This window comes from Balaenoptera acutorostrata, chromosome 16 (assembly GCF_949987535.1).
Source record: "Balaenoptera acutorostrata chromosome 16, mBalAcu1.1, whole genome shotgun sequence".
Classification (NCBI taxonomy): Eukaryota; Metazoa; Chordata; class Mammalia; order Artiodactyla; family Balaenopteridae; genus Balaenoptera; species Balaenoptera acutorostrata.
Genome location: NC_080079.1, coordinates 40,474,990 through 40,496,755, shown reverse-complemented (window position 1 = coordinate 40,496,755; position 21,766 = coordinate 40,474,990). Strand labels below are relative to the sequence as shown.

At 35.1% G+C, this 21,766-nt stretch overlaps 1 protein-coding gene across 2 annotated transcripts in view; it reads right to left on the bottom strand.

The window, feature by feature from the left end:
- Positions 1-21,766, bottom strand: part of PRKG1 (protein kinase cGMP-dependent 1) — a 1,261,642-nt gene that overhangs the window by 1,088,344 nt on the left and 151,532 nt on the right. For both annotated transcript variants that reach the window (XM_057531141.1, XM_007182835.3), the window contains exon 2: positions 7,496-7,662. In XM_057531141.1, coding sequence (XP_057387124.1) covers positions 7,496-7,662 — 167 coding nt within the window. The remainder of the gene's footprint in view (positions 1-7,495; positions 7,663-21,766) is intronic.

Below are 21,766 nucleotides of genomic sequence, written 5' to 3'. Positions count from 1 at the left end.
AAGAACACAGAAGCAAAAATGTACTGCCTTTCCAGCTTCCTGCTTTGAAAGAGACAACTCTCCTTTAGATTACAAATGTGGATATATTCCTTCAAGATAATACCTCACCTGCCTAACCTACTACACACATGCCTTCAGAGACACACACATACTCATACACACATATGTGGCCATGAGAAACACTGCCTTCCAGGATTTCTTACAAAGATACAAAAAGCACAAACCAAGAAGAAGACTGATATATTCGACTACATTAAAATTAGTAACTTCTGTTCCTCAGAAGATACTCACAAAGTAGTAAAACTACAAGCTATATAGATGGGAGAAAAATATTTGCAATGCATGTAATTGACAAGGATTAAACTCCAAAATATGTAAAGTCAACCAACCAACAAAAAAGTGGGCAGAAGACTCCAACAGACACTTCACAGAACACAAACTGCATATAAACACATGAAAAGATGCTCAACCTCATTAGTAATCAGGAGCAAAATAACTGGAAACAATCCAAATATAATCAATAGCAGAAAGGATAAAGAAATTGGGTATAAAATAGTGGGAGCTAATATTGAACAAAAAAGTGAAGTAGCAGAAGAATACATGCAGTATGACTAGATTTATATAATATAAAGTACAAAAACATTCCAAAGTAAACATGCACATTGTATACAGTGTGGGTTTTTAAGAAGAAACTTTTGGAGGGCTGGGTTCTCATAAGCTAACTTGTAAGGTACTTGTTCAGAGAAACACAGACTCAGAATCTTGGAGTTTGGGAAAGGGATTAGGAGATGTGTTCAATTCAGCCACAGGGAACCACCCCCCCCCTCCACCCACACAAACTTTCTCCAAGCAGATGCTATGTAGTCACTGCTAGAATGCCTCCTGAGATGGGGTTCTTGCCATGACATCAGGTTGCTTCATCACTTCTAGAACGTATTAATTAGCAGAATATTGATTCTCAAGCAGACCCAACGTAAGCCCCCCTATAACTTGCATTTTCTTCGGTCATCTAGATTCACGAAGACCAATTCCCTTTTCATGTGATAGCGTTTTCAGCTTTTAAAAATAGCTATTCTTTCCTCCTGAACCTTTCATCTGTGCATGATATGGCAACTTGCTAAATATAAATGTTATGCTTCCTGCACTCGCTCAAGTATATTAAAGTCTTTTTGGAAGGTTGGCACCCCAAAATAAACATGATACCCCATGGGGCATCTAACTATCTCAGTTCCCTGTTCTTGCCATTAACTCCATAACTGAAATACATTTTAATATTCACATTTAAAACTTCCAGATTCCCTTTGCTTATAACTTTTTTCTAAATAGATTTTTTGTTTTGTTTTGTTTTTATATAAGCAGCTGTTAAAAAACAAAATTCAACTGAGTAAATTTTAAAGATCTTACTGGTTTTAATTAATGGTTCATGAATTGGGCAGTATTCCATCAAGTAAATAAGAAAGAAGTTCTAAGGAGCAGTACAAAATAAAAGGCTTTTATAGGCAGAAGGGAGCAGGAACAAGGAAGCGATATTAGACAAAAAAGTGGATTGGTTATGGCAAGGTCAATTTCCTTTTAGGGGATGTCAGGGGCCTACCAGGCAGATTACCTAACTACTGCTAATTAGGTGACTCCTGATTGACTGGTTTAAGATTCCATTTCTGGGAGAGCCAAAACTATTATTGAGTCTCAATTTGGTGACATGGGGCTTAGCATGAGAGGATGCATTCAGGGCCTGTTGTCTTATTTTTAACACAGCACATCAGCTTGTTCTTCATCATTAACATGATAAGCTTGGTCCTGTAAAGGGACTGCAAAAATAACTTTAAGTGCATTGATATTTTAACTATTCAAACCATAGCTTTCAGATGAACATGAAAAACTCAAAAGGCCAAAAGGCAACACCTGATTTTGGAGAATAAAATGGTCTGTTTCTCATGTTAAATTTACTGAACTAATTCATATGAAAATGCATTCAACTCCCTCATACTCTCAGGTAGTGTTTTGAATGCCAACTGACATGGTGAAGCTCTTCATTAATGTTCAATTTTACATAAAAATCCCTCTTTGAATATCAGCTTTCATATGTTATTTAATCATAAAAACAGTAAAAACGTTTCAGGGGATGGGGTGGGGGTGGGAGAGAACTTGCAGTATGAAGTTGCATAAGTTTACTGTTGATGGTGGGTGGCCAGCATGAACCATACCCATGTTGAAGAATAAATAGTGTTGGACATCAGCTTAACAAGCAGACCTGGTATCAACCGACTCGCTGGAAAGGGAAGCAGATGACCAGTCTTCAGAAGACAAAAGGGAAATCTCAATGCAATAACAACAGAAACTTGAGAGTTGATGCGAATAATCACAGATAACTTAGAATTAGTGTACAAAAGGGCTATTTAAAAAAATCACTTGTGCGATGAGTTGAAGAATTGTTCCTTCTTAAAAAAGTATTTTTAAAAAACTGCGAGGAAAACAAAATCAATGATATTGATGGTAGACAGAAAAAAGAGGGCCTTCAAGGTACATGGCACAGTCCTAAACAATAAAGACTCAGAGGTGGACCAAGATTAAACCAAATCACAGCTATGCTTGCAGAAAGAAAGAAGGAACTAATAAGAGGAGCGGGATGGATGTGAGACCATATATAAGGACTTAATAAAAGCCGTTATCATTAACAAACACCTTGTGAAAAACAACAACTTGATGGTTTCACTTAAAAGTTTAACTTAAAATAGCCAATAATCAAAGAACACTAAACAGACACTTGCCATTTTCAGAAAACAAAATATAATCTATCTGCTTCCACAATGAAAGATCACAGAAAATATGATATCTCTAAGCAAATCAACTGCTTCAATGGATATAAACTAGACATTTTTCACTACAAAAATATTAGATTCCTAAAGAAGGTGTTTGATTTACATAACCAATTCTCGATCACTAAATCAGAATTTCTTTTGGATGACAGTAGACAGACGTTTATGTTTATGGAAAAAACAGAAAGGGCAAGAGTGTAAAGATATTAACAAATATTACATCATAATTAAGGCCAATATCTATTGGTTTAAGAAAATAAGCTGTATTTAAGTATTTTGTAAGAGTCATTTATATATTTGAAAACATAATTAAAATATAAATCAAGCCTTAGCAACTTGATCCACTGCTGCCTTAAGTAACTAATACCAAAACAATTCTGATCAAAACTTGAAATGAAACTTCCACTAGCCAGTAACTGCAAATATCTAAAAGTCATACAACTCATTTTGCTTGAAAATACAAGATATATTTACACTACCTCCAGATGATTTTTCCTCAGTCATCCTAATTAATAAAGTCTTAACATATGACCATTCTCTTTTGTTAAAATGATGAGAAAATTTGGCATTTAGGTATGCAGTAATACTTGGGACACTGCCCAAGCTAAAACAAAAATCATTAAAGGCACAGGTTAAACAACTATTTTATGAAGAAAACTTCATTTAACCGAAGAGAGACAGGAAAAATTGGACTGATTTTTCATGTAAACTCCTGGGTGTTTTTCTGAATGTTTTGATAATACGCAAGTTTGTGAAAGATCCTCTATAGCCTATTCATCCATTGTTGCTATGGTATACTCTATAAATATTAATCATGTTCACAGATGAAAAAGAATCCATCTATATCAAGAAGAGTGCTATCTAAATTTTGAGAAGATTAAATGTGTTGATAAAAAACTAAGCAATGGGGCTTCCCTGGTGGCGCAGTGGTTGAGAGTCTGCCTGCCAATGCAGGGGACACGGGTTCGAGCCCTGGTCTGGGAAGATCCCACATGCCGCGGAGCAACTGGGCCCATGAGCCACAACTACTGAGCCTGCGTGTCTGGAGCCTGTGCTCCGCAACAAGAGAGGCCACAATAGTGAGAGGCCCCCACGTGCCGCAACTAGAGAAAGCCCTAGCACAGAAACCAAGACCCAACATAGCCATCAATCAATCAATCAATAAATAAATCTTTTTTTAAAAAAAAAAACTAAGCAATGAAACATTTCCTCAATTAAAACTTATAAAAATTTAAATGATAGGTTTTTAAAAATTATTTGACATGAGAATATTAGCATAAAATCAGCCAAAGTTACATGGAACTGATTAGAATTACGGCTTGGGGACAGATCAGCATCAGGTTATAAGATCATGGTCATTTTGTGAGTTTAACTGAAGCAACCAACAGCATCATAGCAAAATCTGTGACTTTGAATATTGGTACACTGTTTTTAAACCATAATTAAGATGACTTGCTATTTAGTCAATCTAGCAATAAAAAGAAGATAAATAAAATATATTAAAATTAGCTTGATGCAATGGGGAAAAAATTAGTATATTACCTTTACTTAGGGATGTCTGCCACGGGTATTTCTTCTTTATTCTGTTACAAATGTGTTTGTCTGTATGTATGAGTGAGTGCATGTGTGCATAAAATCTTTGTTTCCTTCTCTCTTATAAGTCCTTATCATGTAACATAAGATGTATTGACTTTATATCATAGTATTTAAGTATTGTTAACTTTACATCATAGTATTTGATTTATGGGGTATTAAGGAGAAGAGTAAACACTACCCAAGGACTTTGCATCCTTTTCTGGGAAAAGGGTTTGTTTGTTTTCATTGTACACAGGATCATTATGCCATGTTAGGCAGAAGTATGACCTTGTTACTGTCTTTACTTGGAGGCTGAGTATGGTTTAAGGAGATGTATACAGGTGTCAAGTTGACAAGGAATGGACCTGTGATGGTTAATTTTCCATGTCAACTTGCAAACCCATGACATCCAGATATTTGGTCAAACATTACACTAGACATTTCTGTGAAGGTATTTTTTAGATGGAATTAACATTTAAATCATTAGTCTTTGAGTTAAAGCAGATTACTTTCTTAATGTTGGTAGACCTCATCCGATCAGTTGAAGGCCTTAACAGAAAAAAGACTGACCTCCCCTGAGGAAGGGGAATTCTGCCAGCAGTTGGCTTTCAGACTTGAGCTGTTGCATCAACCTTTCCCTGCATCTCCAGCCTGCTGGGCTTACCCTGCGGATTTTGGACTTGCCAGCTTCCACAATCACGGAAGCCAATTCCTTAAAATAAACCTCTCTCTCAATACCCAGATACACAAACACACACACACACCCTATTGGCTCTTTTTCTCTAGAGAACCCTCACTAATACATAGCCCTATAGTTAAGAGCTTGGGTTCTGAATCCAGATTACTTGGGTTCACTCCTAACTCTACTCTAAACCAGTTGGGCCTCAGTCTTCTCATCTATAAAAGGGGATAATAAATATTAGCCCTTAACCTCACGGGATTACTTTGAGAATTAAATAAGTTTTATACATGGAAACTGTTTAGAAAAAGCATGCTCTATATGTTGGACATTGAGTTCTAAAAACTCAATAAATATTAACTATGATTTCCAAGCTTCTTCTAATATGGCTAGTAAAGTTGCAGTTAGTCTTAGAAAACACAAATGGCGTGAATAAAAAGAATTTTTTTAGAAAAAATATACGAGGAAAACTGCAACATACAGGTTTTCAAAATACTCATTTCTTGAATGGAATATCAATAACGAACATTTGAAAATCGCTGAAGTGAAGTACACCCTGCTTTATACAATAGCTGTGTTCTTAAAAACACACCTGCCAATAAAATACATAAATAATCAACTAATATGAAACTATTGATATGTTATAATCTCATAAATACTTTAAACTTGGTTTCTAACTGTTAATAGTTCTTAACATTTTGCCTCTATATTTATAGCCTTCACTTGGCCTCTATATATTTCTTCCATTTCTCTCATCCTTCCTGCTCAATACCCACATATACCCTTGCCCTATAATTTCACCTCCTTTCCCTGCAATTCTCTATCAAGTGTATATTGTTTGTGTTTTTGTTTATTGTATTTTGTTTTTGTCAGAAGAAAGCCTAGCTGAACATTTATGTCCTTTTGGCTTGAGGAAAACTGTAACACTGACAGAAAAGCTGAAAACTATAAAGAAATAAAAATGACAGAAATTAATACTTAAATATCAAGTGCCTGATATATGTCAAAAAAGACCACAAAGAAAAATTAATGTAGAAAGAACACTTCTTACATACTGTCAAGTATTTAATGGAAATAATAATACTGATTTTTTCTTCTTCTTTCTTTCTTTCTTTATTTTTTAACATCTTTATTGGAGTATAATTGCTTTAAGATGGTGTGTTAGTTTCTGCTGTATAACAAAGTGAATCAGCTATGTATATGAATAATACTGATTGCTATTCTACAATGTTTTACACTTTACATTACACATCCACACAACTTATTCCCTACTAACTTCATAACAATCCTACAAAGAAGTTAGAAAGCAAGTTTTTCAGCATAGGCACTAAGGACAGGTAATTCTCTGCTGTGGGTCACTGCCCCGTTGAGTAGCACCCCTGATCTTTACCAACCTCCACACTCACTCACATTGTAACAATCAGACATCTCCAGACATTGCCAAATGTCCCTGGGGGACAGAATCATCACCAGTTGAAATCCACTGCCAGAAAGAAATAGTATCTTCTTTTTTATAAGCTGGGTGAAACTCAGTGAAGTTGATTGACTTGCCCAAATACACTCCTCCTCTGAATGACCTAGAAACCTGACAGTTATAGGACACTGCCATGAATGCTTTGGGTAAAACACTAACTGCCATCAAATAAATCGACTGTGATTTTACTATGCCAACCGTCTTCTATTACAGACATTTCTGAACTCACTTTCTTCTCAGCTAATTCAGTCATGATTTCTTCATGGCTTCTTTCTTCCTCCAAAACGAAAACATGCCATTATAAATTTCAAGTTAGAAATACATATTATGAAAATTTACATAAGCGCAAAACATATTTACACAGTGCATGGCTCGGGTTTTTTTCAAAGCAGTTTCTATCTTAGTTTGTGCAAGATTTATGAAGCAAGCTATTGCTCTTATTAATCAGGTGGCTAATATACCATCCAACCCTTATGATCTGCCTCTATCAGACACATATGAAACACTGAAAACATTCTCTTTTTATAGAAGCATCATAGCAGGAAACCTAGTCATATACTGGGAGGTAAAAGTAGAGCTGAAGACACTTTGATTATCTGACCAAAAATACTTCCAAGAGACTTAAGCTTTCATTGAAGCTTTGTGAGTTTGCTCAATGATCTGACAGTGTGTGGTCTTATTCAGTGCAATAAATAGCAATTCTTTCTTTCACGTTATCAGCCTTTCCCCATGTCTGAAAAAATACTAGATTCTCATATTAATAATTCTAAACACAAACACGTCAAACGATTAATCAACCACTAAGCAGTGTTCTACCTCTTTTCAAACTATTTCTCAACAACAAAAAGGAAAAATGGAATTGTATTGTTCAACACATTGCCATCTGTGTGCAGGCTGATAAGATGAAAAGAGAATATTTGAATGTCAGAGGAACATAGTTACAAACCATACCTTCCATGACATACACCAGCGACCCCACATCTCCTTCTTTGATGATGCAACTGTCTTTGCCGTACTCCACTGGGTACATACAGTCCACAATCTCTTGGATCTGCGACAGCTCCAAGTTCTTCATAAAGTCATTGTCAAGGATGGCTTCCTTTATAAGATCCTTGGACCTATGGTAAGAGAGGGAAGATTTACTGGCAGAGCTGACAAGCGCTTTTACAGTTCGTAGCAGAGCCAGATAGCATTCAGGCACACTACAAAGGCATTTTCTTGTTAGGAAGCCAATAATTTCCTGACAGACCTGAGAACAAAGTAATTCCATGGCAGCAGGAAAGACATTAAGACATTTTCCTTTAAGTAAAATATAATTTCATGAATATGGGACCGACAAACAAGCAAAACCATACAATTCCATTTTGTTTTAGGATGTTTTTTAACCCAAAGATCACGGGCAAACCGATGGACAAACATTTTAAATTGAAGCTTGTAACTTAGTTAAAGAATGAATAGGAACAAAATACAACAAAATTTTATAGAAGAAACACTATTATTACTATGTTTATATATTACAAAAGAATATCAGGATGTACTGTACGATACACAATTACAGTAAAACACAATTTGTTTACTTATTTTTTTGTGTGCCTCTTCCACTAGACTTTATGCTCTGTGAGGGCAGGGATCATTTTTAGCTTTTTCTCTACTATACGCCCAGTGTCTACTACAATGCCAGTTACAGTATAGGTGCTCAAGAAATATGTTGGATTTAAAAAAATAGTAAAGAATTGGAGACTTAATTAGCTGTTTGGAAAAACTGGTGTAAATGTGACAGTTCTTTATCCATACCTCATGCTTCTTTAGAGAGCATTTATTTCTTCAAGCAGCTTAAATTGAGGTAACTAGGCAGATAAAACTGTATTGAACAAGATGTTTTAAACACAATATGGTTTACACATGGGATTAAACAGGTAGTCGGCAGGAAAAATATTTACAAATTCTATAATTGGGATTCAGTGGTAAACAGGGAAGTTTTGCAGAACTAGAAATATGGTGATCATTTGATTCTCTGTGATAAGAAGTTCCAAATAAATTCCTAAGGATACAAAACTCAAAGGAAAGAGAAACCGAGAAATATTTTGTCAGGAGTTGTACAATCAGAGTACTGTCAGGAAAGTCAGAAACTGGATAAGACAAAAGCAAAGTCCTTAGCAACACAGAGCGTAAGCAACACATTTGGAATTTCATGTTAAAAGTCTTAATTTGAAAAGCATCTGACTACAAGCTGGTCCTTGTCCACATTTGCTTAACGAGTGGCTTTCAGGGAAGTGACCTGCAGTAGTGAATACTGACTACGGCATTAGCACTCCTCAATTCTTCCTGTTGTCTCTTCTAGACCTCAGTCTAACTGATTTAGCCTTCTCACATTATGTTTTGTAATGATTTGGTTTTAAGTAGTAAAAAGGTATACATAAAAAATTAAAACAATATAAAATTTATCAACATGAAAAATATACCTAGAATGGATGGTTATGATGCAATTAAATTGTTTATGAAGAGTGTTAACAGCATGGAAAAAATCTTATACTATTTTTAAGTGAAAAAGCATGAAACAGAATTGTTTCTAGAACACAAAAGCATGTGTGTGTGAAATGTAAAGAAAACAGGCTTTCGAATTAGATATATCTGGGTCCCAATCATAGTCCTGTCATGTATTAAAACCTTGAGCAGGTTGTTTTACTTTTCTGAATTTCCACTAACTTGGAAAAAATATCTGCATTACCATGCTCATAGCAGAATTATTTGCAGTAGCCAAGACATGAAAACAACCTAAGCATCCACTGATGGATGAATGGATAAAGTAGTTGTGGCATGTATATATATATATCTAGATATAAATATAGATACACAATGGAATATTATTCAGCCATAAAAAATGAGAAAATCCTACCATTTGTAACTACACAGATGAATCCTGAAGGCATTATGCTAAGTGAAATAAATCAGACAGAGAAAGACAAATACTGTATGATCTCACTCTATGTGGAATCTAATTTTTAAAAAAACTCATAGAAAAAAGAGATCAGACTTGTGGTTACCAGAGGCAGTGTGGCAGGGTGGGGGGGGAATCTGAGGAAGGTGGTCAAAAGGTACAAACTTCCAGTTATAAGATAAATAAGTACTAGTGACATAATGTACAAAATAATGACTATAGTTAACATTACTGTATGATACAAAGGAAAGTTGTTAAGAGAGTAGATCCTAAGAATTTTCATCACAAGGATAATTATTTGAATTTTCTTTTTATCTATATGAGATGATGGAAGTTAACTAAACTTACTGTGATAATCACTTCCCAATACAGGTAAATCAAACCATCATGCTGTACACTTCAAATTTATATGGTGATGAATATCAATTATTTCTCAATAAAACTGGAAAAAATATGTGAAGACTGGTAAAAATATAATATTACTTTGAGTAAATGGTGGGTGAAAAGGTGGTGGTAGTAACTGCAGTTGCAGTAATAGGAAGAGTAGTAATAGAGTATACAGTCATGACTTGAAACAGTATCAGAAGGAAATAAAATGCTGGCATTGGTTGCCTTTGGTGACAGAATTATATTTTTTCTTTCTACTTTTCTCTATAAAATTTTCTAGAATGGGCATGCTTTTTTATATGGAAAAAACTCTTTAATTTCAAAGGCAGTTTATGAAAAGTAACTGCTATGAGGAAAAAATAAAAATAATAATCTATTTCTCATTTAAATAATGACTTAGATACTTAATATTGGTTGACCGTTATTGGCATATTCAATACTACTCTTTTCAATAGATTCCCTTTCACATGGCCTGTGTCTAAATACTAATGGCAGGAATATTCATCTAATAAACAGATGGTGAGGGATGGCCAGTGGTTAAGAACTTCAGAGTCTTCGGAATAGACTCTATTTAAAAAGTCCTGTTTATGAGACTTTTACTCTAGTTTGATAGGACTATTTAACTGTATGTTTCTTTTAATTTTTTTTTTTTAATTCTGGCTTGCTAAAACTTTATTTTTCCTGAGGCAAAGAGTTGTTTCCCTTGAGTATTCAACACAAGATGCAAAACTTTGTCCCCATATATGATTTTCATAAAATCTCCTTTCTTAATTATCTTTACCATTCCTGACCTCGAGAATACCAGTAGCAACTTCGTAGTGACTCCTGAGATCTACTGTTCTACTAATGATCTACTTTTCCAAATAACAGGACTTATTTGGTCTTTAAGAAATTAATTTTAATCACATTGCATAATATTCTCTTTACTACATATTCCTTTATTTTCATTGAGTCAGAGAGTAACGCCATCAATGGGTTCATATTTTTTAATATAATAAAAACTGGGTATTATCAATCCCAGAATCCCAACTTGTTTAGCTACAGATGATATCTTATCCTTTGGGAAATAATAATAGTGTTCCATTAAAATCTAAGTCCTAGAAATGCTGCAACATTAAAAATAAAGCCCTCTTCCAAGAAGATAATTAGCTACATCCAAAGATAATTGAAGAAAGCCACTTTCTCTCTTCTCATAAACGGTACAACTAACCTGTTTTATAAAGATATCAGAAAAGATGACATAACACAATCTTACACAATCCCTTAGAATTTTCCAACTTTTCTAAGTGCTTATCACAAACTGGAGGGGAGGGGGGAATTTCAGGATGCTCTTACTTCTCCAATTTCATTTTAAATGGAGGACATTCAATCTCAAGTCCCTGAAGAAACAAACTGGAGGCTTTCAAACATGCCTTTGTGTTACTTTAAAACAAACTGAGAAATATAGGACCTACGTCTAATCATATATCCCTTCACAGAGATATTGTCCAATGACATTTGCCTCTGAAACATCCCGAATAATCCCTCTCTGCCTTCACAGAGTAGTGTAACTCAAAAATGTTCTTGTCAGTGAGTAATATTTAAAGCCCTGCCTCTTCGTGTAATTTTCCTTTAAGTCATTTCCCATTGAAGGCTCAAAAATCTTAGGGCAACTCTCATTAGTGTCCACTTGCTCCAACATTATAAACCATAATCAATCAGAGCCTCCACCTAACTCTTCTGGAATCTTTTCCTTTCCCTAAAGAAATAGTCTAACACACTCACTGTAACTAAGACATGACGCTACATATGAGGTCAGTAGAGTTGTGTTATCAGTATGAGAGCTGAGGAGAGCTGCTAGCGCAAGTTCCAGAAGGTGGCTATCTGCCCTAACCCAGAGTATATAGCTTAAGAACATTTTGCAAGCATTCAGCAGGCTGACCTGAAAGGCATAAGAAGCAAATACAAAGATCTTGATTTTTTATCCTTCCTGTCTGCTTCTGTGTACAAATAATCTATTTTAAAACAAAAACAAAAACAACTTTTTCTTCCATGCCCAAAATTTGTGACATTTTAATGCAAACAACCATAAGAGTAACTTGGTTATTTCGAGTTGGCCCTACTGATTTGTCATCATCCAATTGTCAGTCTCTGAAATATTGGCTATATATAATGGTGTGCTGCTAAATGCACTCTCCGGGAAAAAAAGAAAAAAAGCCCTGGTTTGTAGTGTTTGCCAATTTCCATGGTATAAATACTCCCACTATAGCCAATTTCAAGCTACTAATGTAAAGTCAACCTGCTTGCAAAAAATTCCTGAAAATTTAACAAGCAGTTCTTATACGAGCCAGTACGTTGGCTCCAACACATCAGATATAGATTCTTTTTCTAACACCCTAAGAATTTACTGTGCCTTAGTTTATAAATGCTAAAACTAACATGATGATTCTTTCCTTCCTTAAAAATTTTATTAGGTGGTATAATATCCCCAGATAACTTTATGCCAGGATTAGCAACAGGTCTCCCAAAATTTCAATTTTAAGAAAATGAATTGGAGAGCCCACTTCCCCATTTACTTATTGCAGAGAAAGTTCCTGAATAGACTCAAAGACTAACTGTCTTTCTACACAGTCTTAGATAAAAATGGGCAACTCTGAGGTGAGCATAGGGAAATATACAGCTACTTCTCTAACAAGAGAGATGACATTATTCACTATTAATAAACAGAGCCTCATTAGTTTTCTTGACATTAATAAAAGGCTATTCTACATTGTGGTTATCATGTAGTAGCTTGCAATATCTATGTAACACTAGTGTTATTTCAAAGAGTGGGGAACGCTGTTTCAGACCGAAGTGTCAGGAAGGCTTCTCTGAGCTGAGGACTGCATGATAATAGGATCCAACCAAGCAAAGATCACGGAGAAGAGCATTCTGGGTAAAAGAAAAAACACATACAAAGGTCCGGAGGTTGGAAGGAACTTGATCTGTCCAATCGGTTCAGGAAGGATACCTGTGTGGCTGAGGCAGAGAGAGAGCTAGAAGGAAAGGGAAAGGAGAATGACATTGCAAAGGGAAGCAGGAATCAGGTCTCATACGGTCTTGAAGGCTGTGGTAAAGAGTTTTATTTCATTCTAAAGCCTTAAGAATACAGTGAAGTGTTGAATATAAGAAGAGGTATGACTTACAGGTAATATACCTGATATAAGGAATAAATAATATAAATTTACTTTAAAATGTTCCTGAGTTCATAGAGGCTTCTGTCATATTTCATCACTTAACACATACTAAAAGCATCACTTATTATCCTATTAATGAGTTCTTATAACTGAACCTCTCGGGAACCACTGTCTCACAACTCTTACATTTACCTGAACTTCAAATCACCGACTCTCATGCAACTTTTGCATGTTAGAAGAAAACGCGGTCTCATCTCCAATTTCCAGCTATCTCCAGTGGCCTAAAAGCAATTCACTCTCCCTTCACAGCCTCTCTTTAGATTAGTTTCCCCCCGAACACATACCAAGCAATCGTAAATATGCTCAAAACAGCCATGGCCAGAAATGTGAGAATTAATATCTGATCTCTTCATTCAACAAAGACTGCTAGGCACTTTAAAAAATAGTCGAAATTATTACTAAGAATGGAAATCAGCTAAAGCAATTTAAAAATGGTTTACGAAATTTCTATAATCAACTTTTTGACTGAAAAAAACTCTCACTAAATCTTTCTAGCTCTCAAAGGTCAGTCTTAGGCTCAAATGTCAGGAGAAGCAGTAAATGCACTTTCAAGGTCCTTAACCTACAGTAGAGTATCTTCAGTTGGCAGCTCAGAAATCCAAACCCCCATTGGTAATTCATGGTTCTTTTACGCAGATACAGTAATTGCAGGGCCCCTTAAAAGCGTCTAATTCCAGGAGTCACTGTGGCAAGATAACTCCATCTACATACTGTGAAATATTCAATGAATCATCTAGAAAAGAAAAACTCATTGAGTAGTCCTCTCACTGCCCCAACTGTTGCGATTCTGCCCAAACAGTAGGTCCTATTTCTAGCCTAACAGCTTCCCTGAGTGAACTCTGTAGGTACAGAGCTAAGAAATATCAACCAGCCCACATTTTTTAAAGATAAAATTTAATCCTGCAAAGCTATTGGCCAATTGAGATATTTCCTCAAAACTGAAAATCAGTTTTCAACAGGTTTCAGACGAGATTTTTACATCAACAAACTCTGCTATAGCTATCCCAATCTTATCACAAAAAGTCATGAAGAAATCAAGACTACTTGCAGCATTCACACCTATAATCAGTATATGATACAAAACAGGTGAATCACTGGGACAAAATATATGATAGCAACATAGTTCTTAGGTGGTCAATGATATTAATCTTTTGCCTATTACATGGGTCGCAAATAATTTCCAGTTGCCATTTCTCTTCTTTTTTTCTGTAGTACTAAAATAGATGAGTATCTAAATGAAATTTAGATATTATAACTCTAAAGATAAACGATGATTTGGGTCAAGGAGAAGATGGCTAATCCATAAAGTATTTGTTTGCTGATGTATCACTTAAGCCTTCTTTTTAACTAATACTCTTATCTTATTCTCATTGACTAGGAATGATGCTAAGTAGCTCTTGAAATCACTCGTTAGATGTTAACAAATGAAGCAAACTTGTATTAATGAAAGAAAAAGAAGATATTGCTCTTTGTAGGTGTTCATCAACTTCCAAAAAAATCAATATTCAAGTCTCCCATTCAACTACTGCAGTCATTCAGTGCTCCAGAGAGGCATTTAACAGTTACTTCACACTAGTGAGCCTAACTCAAAATAAAGCAGTCTCCAAGAGCCCAGATCAAACTCCTGTCCTATAAGCTCCTCTTTCATATCACTGAAGAAGAACTGTGGGGTTTCATCGAAGAACTGTAAACAGCTTTCCATGAGAACAATGACCATAAGAATTCCAGGAGAATAAGACTACACACATAACATTCCAGAATGTAAGAACCATGTGGCTGGATCTGTTATGAATTAACTCTATTTTTGAAGTCAGAGATCTAAACTGCAAAACAAAAACAGAGCAATGATGGAGAAGAAAACATTTGGCATATATTTATATGTCTAATTTCAATTCGACATTTCAAAGCAATTTCTTTTTTATCTTTCAAAGCACACAAACAATTGAGATCTCTTAGCATTCATTTGTTCCCAATAAGGTCAACACGGTCACACTATGAACATCCATTAAGTTCCTCATCACCCAGGGTGACCCTGCCTGCAGGGCATAGATTGGGAGCCATGATGTTTTGTCTAGTCCTTTGAAACCCAATAGCTCACGTCATCAGCATGTGTTATGCACTGTCATTTCAATTATTGTAATGGCTTGATTTTAAAATTGATCATTAAAGACATCATTTAAAAAAATTCTCTTATTCAGTTGCTTTTCAGATTTAATCTCTGAGATAAATTACCTTTCATTTTAAATTACCTTACATTTGTCTGAATTCAGCATGAGGAAAATAACATGTTTCTCTACCAACCCCCCAAGCCCTAAAGTATACACAAAGTAAATGTGTATACTTTCTCTTGGCTGAAAATTATGAGTTGGGTCATTCATCACTTCCTCTAGTGATGCTTCCAGAAAATGAGAGCCAAATTTAGCCTTGTTACAGTGACCTACAGGTCTTAGGAAGGCAGATCATCTACTTTGATGAACTTGGTTCAAATTCTTCTTCAAACAGCTTAGTTTGCATTAGGCTTTAATACATTAGAATACATTCAATACATTATACTTTGAGTCTGCCTGAAGGGAGACGGCATATATACTGAAAAATCTTTTAAATAACTAAAATTTAAAAACCAAACAATCATGCCCCTAGTTGTGAAAGCTCTGAAGTTTCAAGGCTTCTTAACCAAAGTGAAAAAATTAACCAATAATGACAACATGAGTCATCACCATAATAATAGTACTAATACCACTACAACTAATATTTATTAAGGGGTTACTCCACGTTCTGCAATGAAAAGCCACCCCTCATGTAAGTCTCACAATGACTTGCTAAGTTTGCCATCATGGAACTGAGGCTCAGAGCAGTTATGTAGTCTACCCAATATTGCACAGCCAGTACGTGACAGGTAGATGCAAGATTTAAAGATCAACCCGTTTGACTTCCGAGCCACACTCTACTAGATCATTTGACTTATAAGAACACAATACTTAATTGTATTCATAATTTGAATAAATTATCCCAATTATAAAATCTAAAAGCAAATATTCTTCTCACTTGTCTCTAATTCTGCAAAAGTAAAAATGCTATGCTTGGATAGTATGACCTTTTATCTGCAGAGAGCATTTCATGCTTTCAAAACAATTCCACATCTAACATTTCATTCTATTATTGCCAAAAACCTGTGCAGTAGGTAGAACATAGGTTACTATTATTCCTATTTGACAGATAAGAAAACAGAGACACAACAGGCTAGATGCTGCCAAGTTCAAGTAAGAGATTAAAGCAGAACTCAGGTCTACTGCCTATGAGCATGAAATAAACACTGTTCTGACCTTCCTTCATTACACGCACTTTCATATTTTCTCTGTGTCTCTTGATGCCTTTTTTTCTCTTTGTCTCTCTGTCACTTTAGCTCTGTCTCTCTGTCTTTCACATACCTTTAGCCATTTTAATGTTTAAACTCTCTTGGACAAAGACTCAACAAATCCTCTGCACCAGTATCAGCAGGGAACTCCGGCCATTTGACAATAATTCTATGGTTTTAAAAATTCTGTGATGGTTCATTCAGAGGGATTCCCTTTCTGATCTAATTCATTCTTCACATTACAGAAGTTTAAGCATGTGTTGTAGCTTTTACAGAGAGATACCCTCTCACATAGAAACACCTCTTGAATTCTGCAATGTAATTCAACTTGTTTTGATTCCAGTGTGTTCACACATTTGTTCTCTCCTCTCTATCTTGACCACACACCCTTTCTCTCTCTCTCTCCTTTCCTTCCGACAGACCCTGCCTCAGATGGACTTGATATACATATGGAGGGGAAAAAAGTACACAAAAATTTACTGTTACTTTGGGTGAATATCTGTATTTGAATTCAAAATAAAAAGGAAGCTCTCATTATGCTTATAGGATAAAAAATATAATATTCCAAGAAAAACTGCAAAGTCACCATTTTGTAACTAATGTAATTAATGATCTGTAACATATATATATCTGAGAAGTCTGAATATAAGAATCTAAACATCAAATGCTTTCTATATATGTATTGATATCTTACAATAGATATCTAAAATATAGAATTTATAAACTTAACAAAACATTAGCATAATGGATTATACATTATGATCTAATGAGTTAGCTATCTCAAATTTTTACTGAAGAAGACAGAGGGGGTAGGATAAAAGGGAGGAAGGGAAGAAGGAAGATAAATAAATGTTATTTTATAATTTGAATCCATTATCTGTCATCTTGTACCATGCTGCCCTTTAATGATCTGTCCCTTTCAGTGGCAAATAGTTAATGTTTATTGTATTTCCAACATGACAATTCTAGGTTCAAATTTAACCACTGCACATAAATACAAGCAAAAGTGATTGATGGGTTTAAAATACAACAATAATTATCCACAAAGTGATTTTTTTTCAGTGTTCTTAAAGTCTTTTATTTTATGCACATATTTTTACAAAATAGGGTAATACTATATAACATGGCTTTTCTCTAAATAGCTTCTAACAAACACTTTTCAAAACCAATAGAAATTTGTCATTATTTGTAAGGAATGTTCCTTTGTGTGAGATGTGCGCTAATCAAACTCCTACTGTTGGAAATTTAGTTTGTTCCCAGTTTTAATGAGCATGCACTTTGATCCTATGATCCTACTTTGAGGAATACATCCCACAAAGGTAAAGCACTGGTTTCTAAAAGTATATCTACAGAGACATTTATTGTAATATTATTGACAATAGAATAATCGCTAGAAACAACCTGGATGTTCACCAACAGGGGAGTGATTGAATAATTTATAGCACATTTGTACTATGAAATTTTGGACTGCTATTAAGAATGAGAATGGATCAATATTATTTGTAAAAATGACCATGGTATATTGTTAAGTGAAAAGTAGATCACAGGCTAATTGTATAACATAATTTTATTTTTTCATTTTTGAAATTTATTTATTTTTTTATACAGCAGGTTCTTATTAGTCATCAATTTTATACACATCAGTGTATACATGTCAATCCCAATCGCCCAATTCAGCACACCACCACCACCACCACCCCCACCGTTTTCCCCCCTTGGTATCCATATGTTTGTTCTCTACATCTGTGTCTCCACTTCTGCCCTGCAAACCGGTTCATCTATACCATTTTTCTAGGTTCCACATACATGCGTTAATATATGATATTTGTTTTTCTCTTTCTGACTTACTTCACTCTGTATGACAGTTTCTAGATCCATCCACGTCTCAACAAATGACCCAATTTCGTTCCTTTTTATGGCTGAGTAATATTCCATTGTATATATGTACCACAACTTCTTTATCCATTCATCTGTCGATGGGCATTTAGGTTGCTTCCATGACCTGGCTATTGTAAATAGTGCTGCAATGAACATTGGGGTGCATGTGTCTTTTTGAATTATGGTTTTCTCTGGGTATATGCCCAGTAGTGGGATTGCTAGATCATATGGTAATTCTATTTTTAGTTTTTTAAGAAACCTCCATACTGTTCTCCATAGTGGCTGTATCAAGTTACATTCCCACCAACAGTGCGAGAGGGTTCCCTTTTCTCCACACCCTCTCCAGCATTTGTTGTTTGTAGATTTTCTGATGATGCCCATTCTAACTGGTGTGAGGTGATACCTCATTGTAGTTTTGATTTGCATTTCTCTAATAATTAGTGATGTTGAGCAGCTTTTCATGTGCTTCTTGGCCATCTGTATGTCCTCTTTGGAGAAATGTCTATTTAGGTCTTCTGCCCATTTTTGCATTGGGTTGTTTGTTTTTTTTAATATTGAGCTGCATGAGCTGTTTATATATTTTGCAGATTAATCCTTTGTCCGTTGAATTGTTTGCAAGTATTTTCTCCCATTCTGAGGGTTGTCTTTTCATCTTGCTTACAGTTTCTTTTGCTGTGCAAAAGCTTTTAAATTTCATTAGGTCCCATTTGTTTATTTTTGGTTTTATTTCCATTACTCTAGGAGGTGGATCAAAAAAGATCTTGCTGTGATTTATGTCAAAGAGTGTTCTTCCTATGTTTTCCTCTAAGAGTTTTATAATGTCCGGTCTTACTTTTAGGTCTCTAATACATTTTGAGTTTATTTTTGTGTATGGTGTTAGGGAGTGTTCTAATTTTTTTTTTTTTTTTGATTTTTATTCTAATTTCATTCTTTTACATGTAGCTGTCCAGTTTTCCTAGCACCACTTACTGAAGAGACTGTCTTTTCTCCATTGTATATCCTTGCCTCCTTTGTCATAGATTAGTTGACCATAGGTGCATGGGTTTATCTCTGGGCTTTCTATCTTGTTCCATTGATCTATGTTTCAGTTTTTGTGCCAGTGCCATATTGTCTTCATTAATGTAGCTTTGTAGTATAGTCTGAAGTCAGGGAGTCTGATTCCTCCAGCTCCGTTATTTTCCCTCAAGACTGCTTTGGCTATTTGGGGTCTTTTGTGTCTCTATATAAATTTTAAGATTTTTTTGTTCTAGTTCCGTAAATAATGCCATGGGTAACTTGATAGGGATTGCACTGAATCGGTAGATTGCTTTGGGTAGTATAGTCATTTTCACAATATTGAATCTTCCAATCCAAGAACATGGTATATCTCTCCATCTGTTGGTATCATCTTTAATTTCTTTCATCAGTGTCTTATAGTTTTCTGCATACAGGTCTTTTGTCTCCTTAGGTAGGTTTATTCCTAGGTATTTTATTCTTTTTGTTGCAGCGGTAAATGGGAGTGTTTCCTTAATTTCTCTTTCAGAGTTTTCATCATTAGTGTATAGAAATGCAAGAGATTTCTGTGCATTAGTTGTGTATCCTGCAACTTTACCAAATTCACTGATTAGTTCTAGTAGTTTTCTGGTGGCACCTTTAGGATTCTCTATGTATAGTATCATGTCATCTGCAAATAGTCACAGTTTTACTTCTTCTTTTCCAATTTGTATTCCTTTTATTTCTTTTTCTTCTCTGATTGCCATGGCTAGGACTTCCAAAACTATGTTGATTAATAGTTGTGAGACTGGACGTCCTTGTCTTGTTCCTGATCTTACAGGAAATGCTTTCAGTTTTTCACCATTGAGAATGATGTTTGCTGTGGGTTAGTCATATATGGCCTTTATTATGTTGAGGTAGCTTCCCTCTATGCCCACTTTCTGGAGAGTTTTTGTCATAAATGGGTGTTGAATACTGTCAAAAGCTTTTTCTGCGTCTATTGAGATGATCATGTGGTTTTTATTCTTCAATTGGTTAATATGGTGTATCTCATTGATTGATTTGCATATATTGAAGAATCCTTGCATCCCTGGGATAAATCCCACTTGATCACGGTGTATGATCCTTTTAATGTGTTGTTGGATTCTGTTTGCTAGTATTTCGGTGAGGATTTTTGCATCTATATTCATCAGTGATATTGGTCTGTAATTTTCTTTTTTTGTAGTACCTTTGTCTGGTTTAGGTATCAGGGTGATGGTGGCCTCATAGAATGAGTTTGGGAGTGTTCCTTCCTCTGCAATTTTTTGGAAGAGTTTGAGAAGGATGGGTGTTAGCTCTTCTCTAAATGTTTGATAGAATTCACCTGTGAAGCCATCTGGTCCTGGACTTTTGTTTGTTGGAAGATTTTTAATCACAGTTTCAATTTCATTACTTGTGATTGGTCTGTTCATATTTTCTATTTCTTCCTGGTTCAGTCTTGAAAGGTTACACCTTTCTAAGAATTTGTCCATTTCTTCCAGGTTGTCCATTTTATTGGCATAGAGTTGCTTGTAGTAGTCTCTTAGGATGCTTTGTATTTCTGCAGTGTCTGCTGTAACTTCTCCTTTTTCATTTCTAATTTTATTGATTTGAGTCCTCTCCCTCTTTTTCTTGATGAGTCTGGCTAATGGTTTATCAATTTTGTTTATCTTCTCAAAGAACCAGCTTTTAGTTTTATTGATCTTTGCTATTGTTTTCTTTGTTTCTATTTCATTTATTTCTGCTCTGATCTTTATGATTTCTTTCCTTCTGCCAACTTTGGGTTTTGTTTGTTCTTCTTTCTCTAGTTCCTTTAGGTGTAAGTTTAGACGTTTTTTTGAGATTTTTCTTGTTTCTTGAGGTAGGCTTCTATAGCTATAAACCTCCCTCTTAGAACGGCTTTTGCTGCATCCCAGAGGTTTTGGATTGTCCTATTTTCATTGTCATTTGTCTCTAGGTATTTTTTGATTTCCTCTTTGATTTCTTCAGTGATCTATTGGTTGTTTAGTAACGTATTGTTTAGCCTCCTTTTGTTTGTGTTTATTACTTTTTTTCTCTGTAATTGATTTCTAATCTCATAGTGTTGTGGTCACAAAAGATGCTTGATATGATTTCCATTTTCTTAAATTTACTGAGGCTTGATTTGTGACCCAAGATGTGATCTATCCTGAAGAATGTTCTGTGCACACTTGAGAAGAAAGTGTAATCTGCTGGTTTTGGATGGAATGTCCTATATATATCAATTAAATCTATCTGGTCTATTGTGTCATTTAAAGCTTCTGTTTCCTTATTTATTTTCATTTTGGATGATCTGTCCATTGGTGTAAGTAAGGCGTTAAAGTCCCCCACTATTATTGTGTTACTGTCGATTTCCTCTTTTATAGCTGTTAGCAGTTGCCTTATGTATTGAGGTGCTCCTTTGTTGGGTGCATATATATTTATAATTGTTATATCTTGTT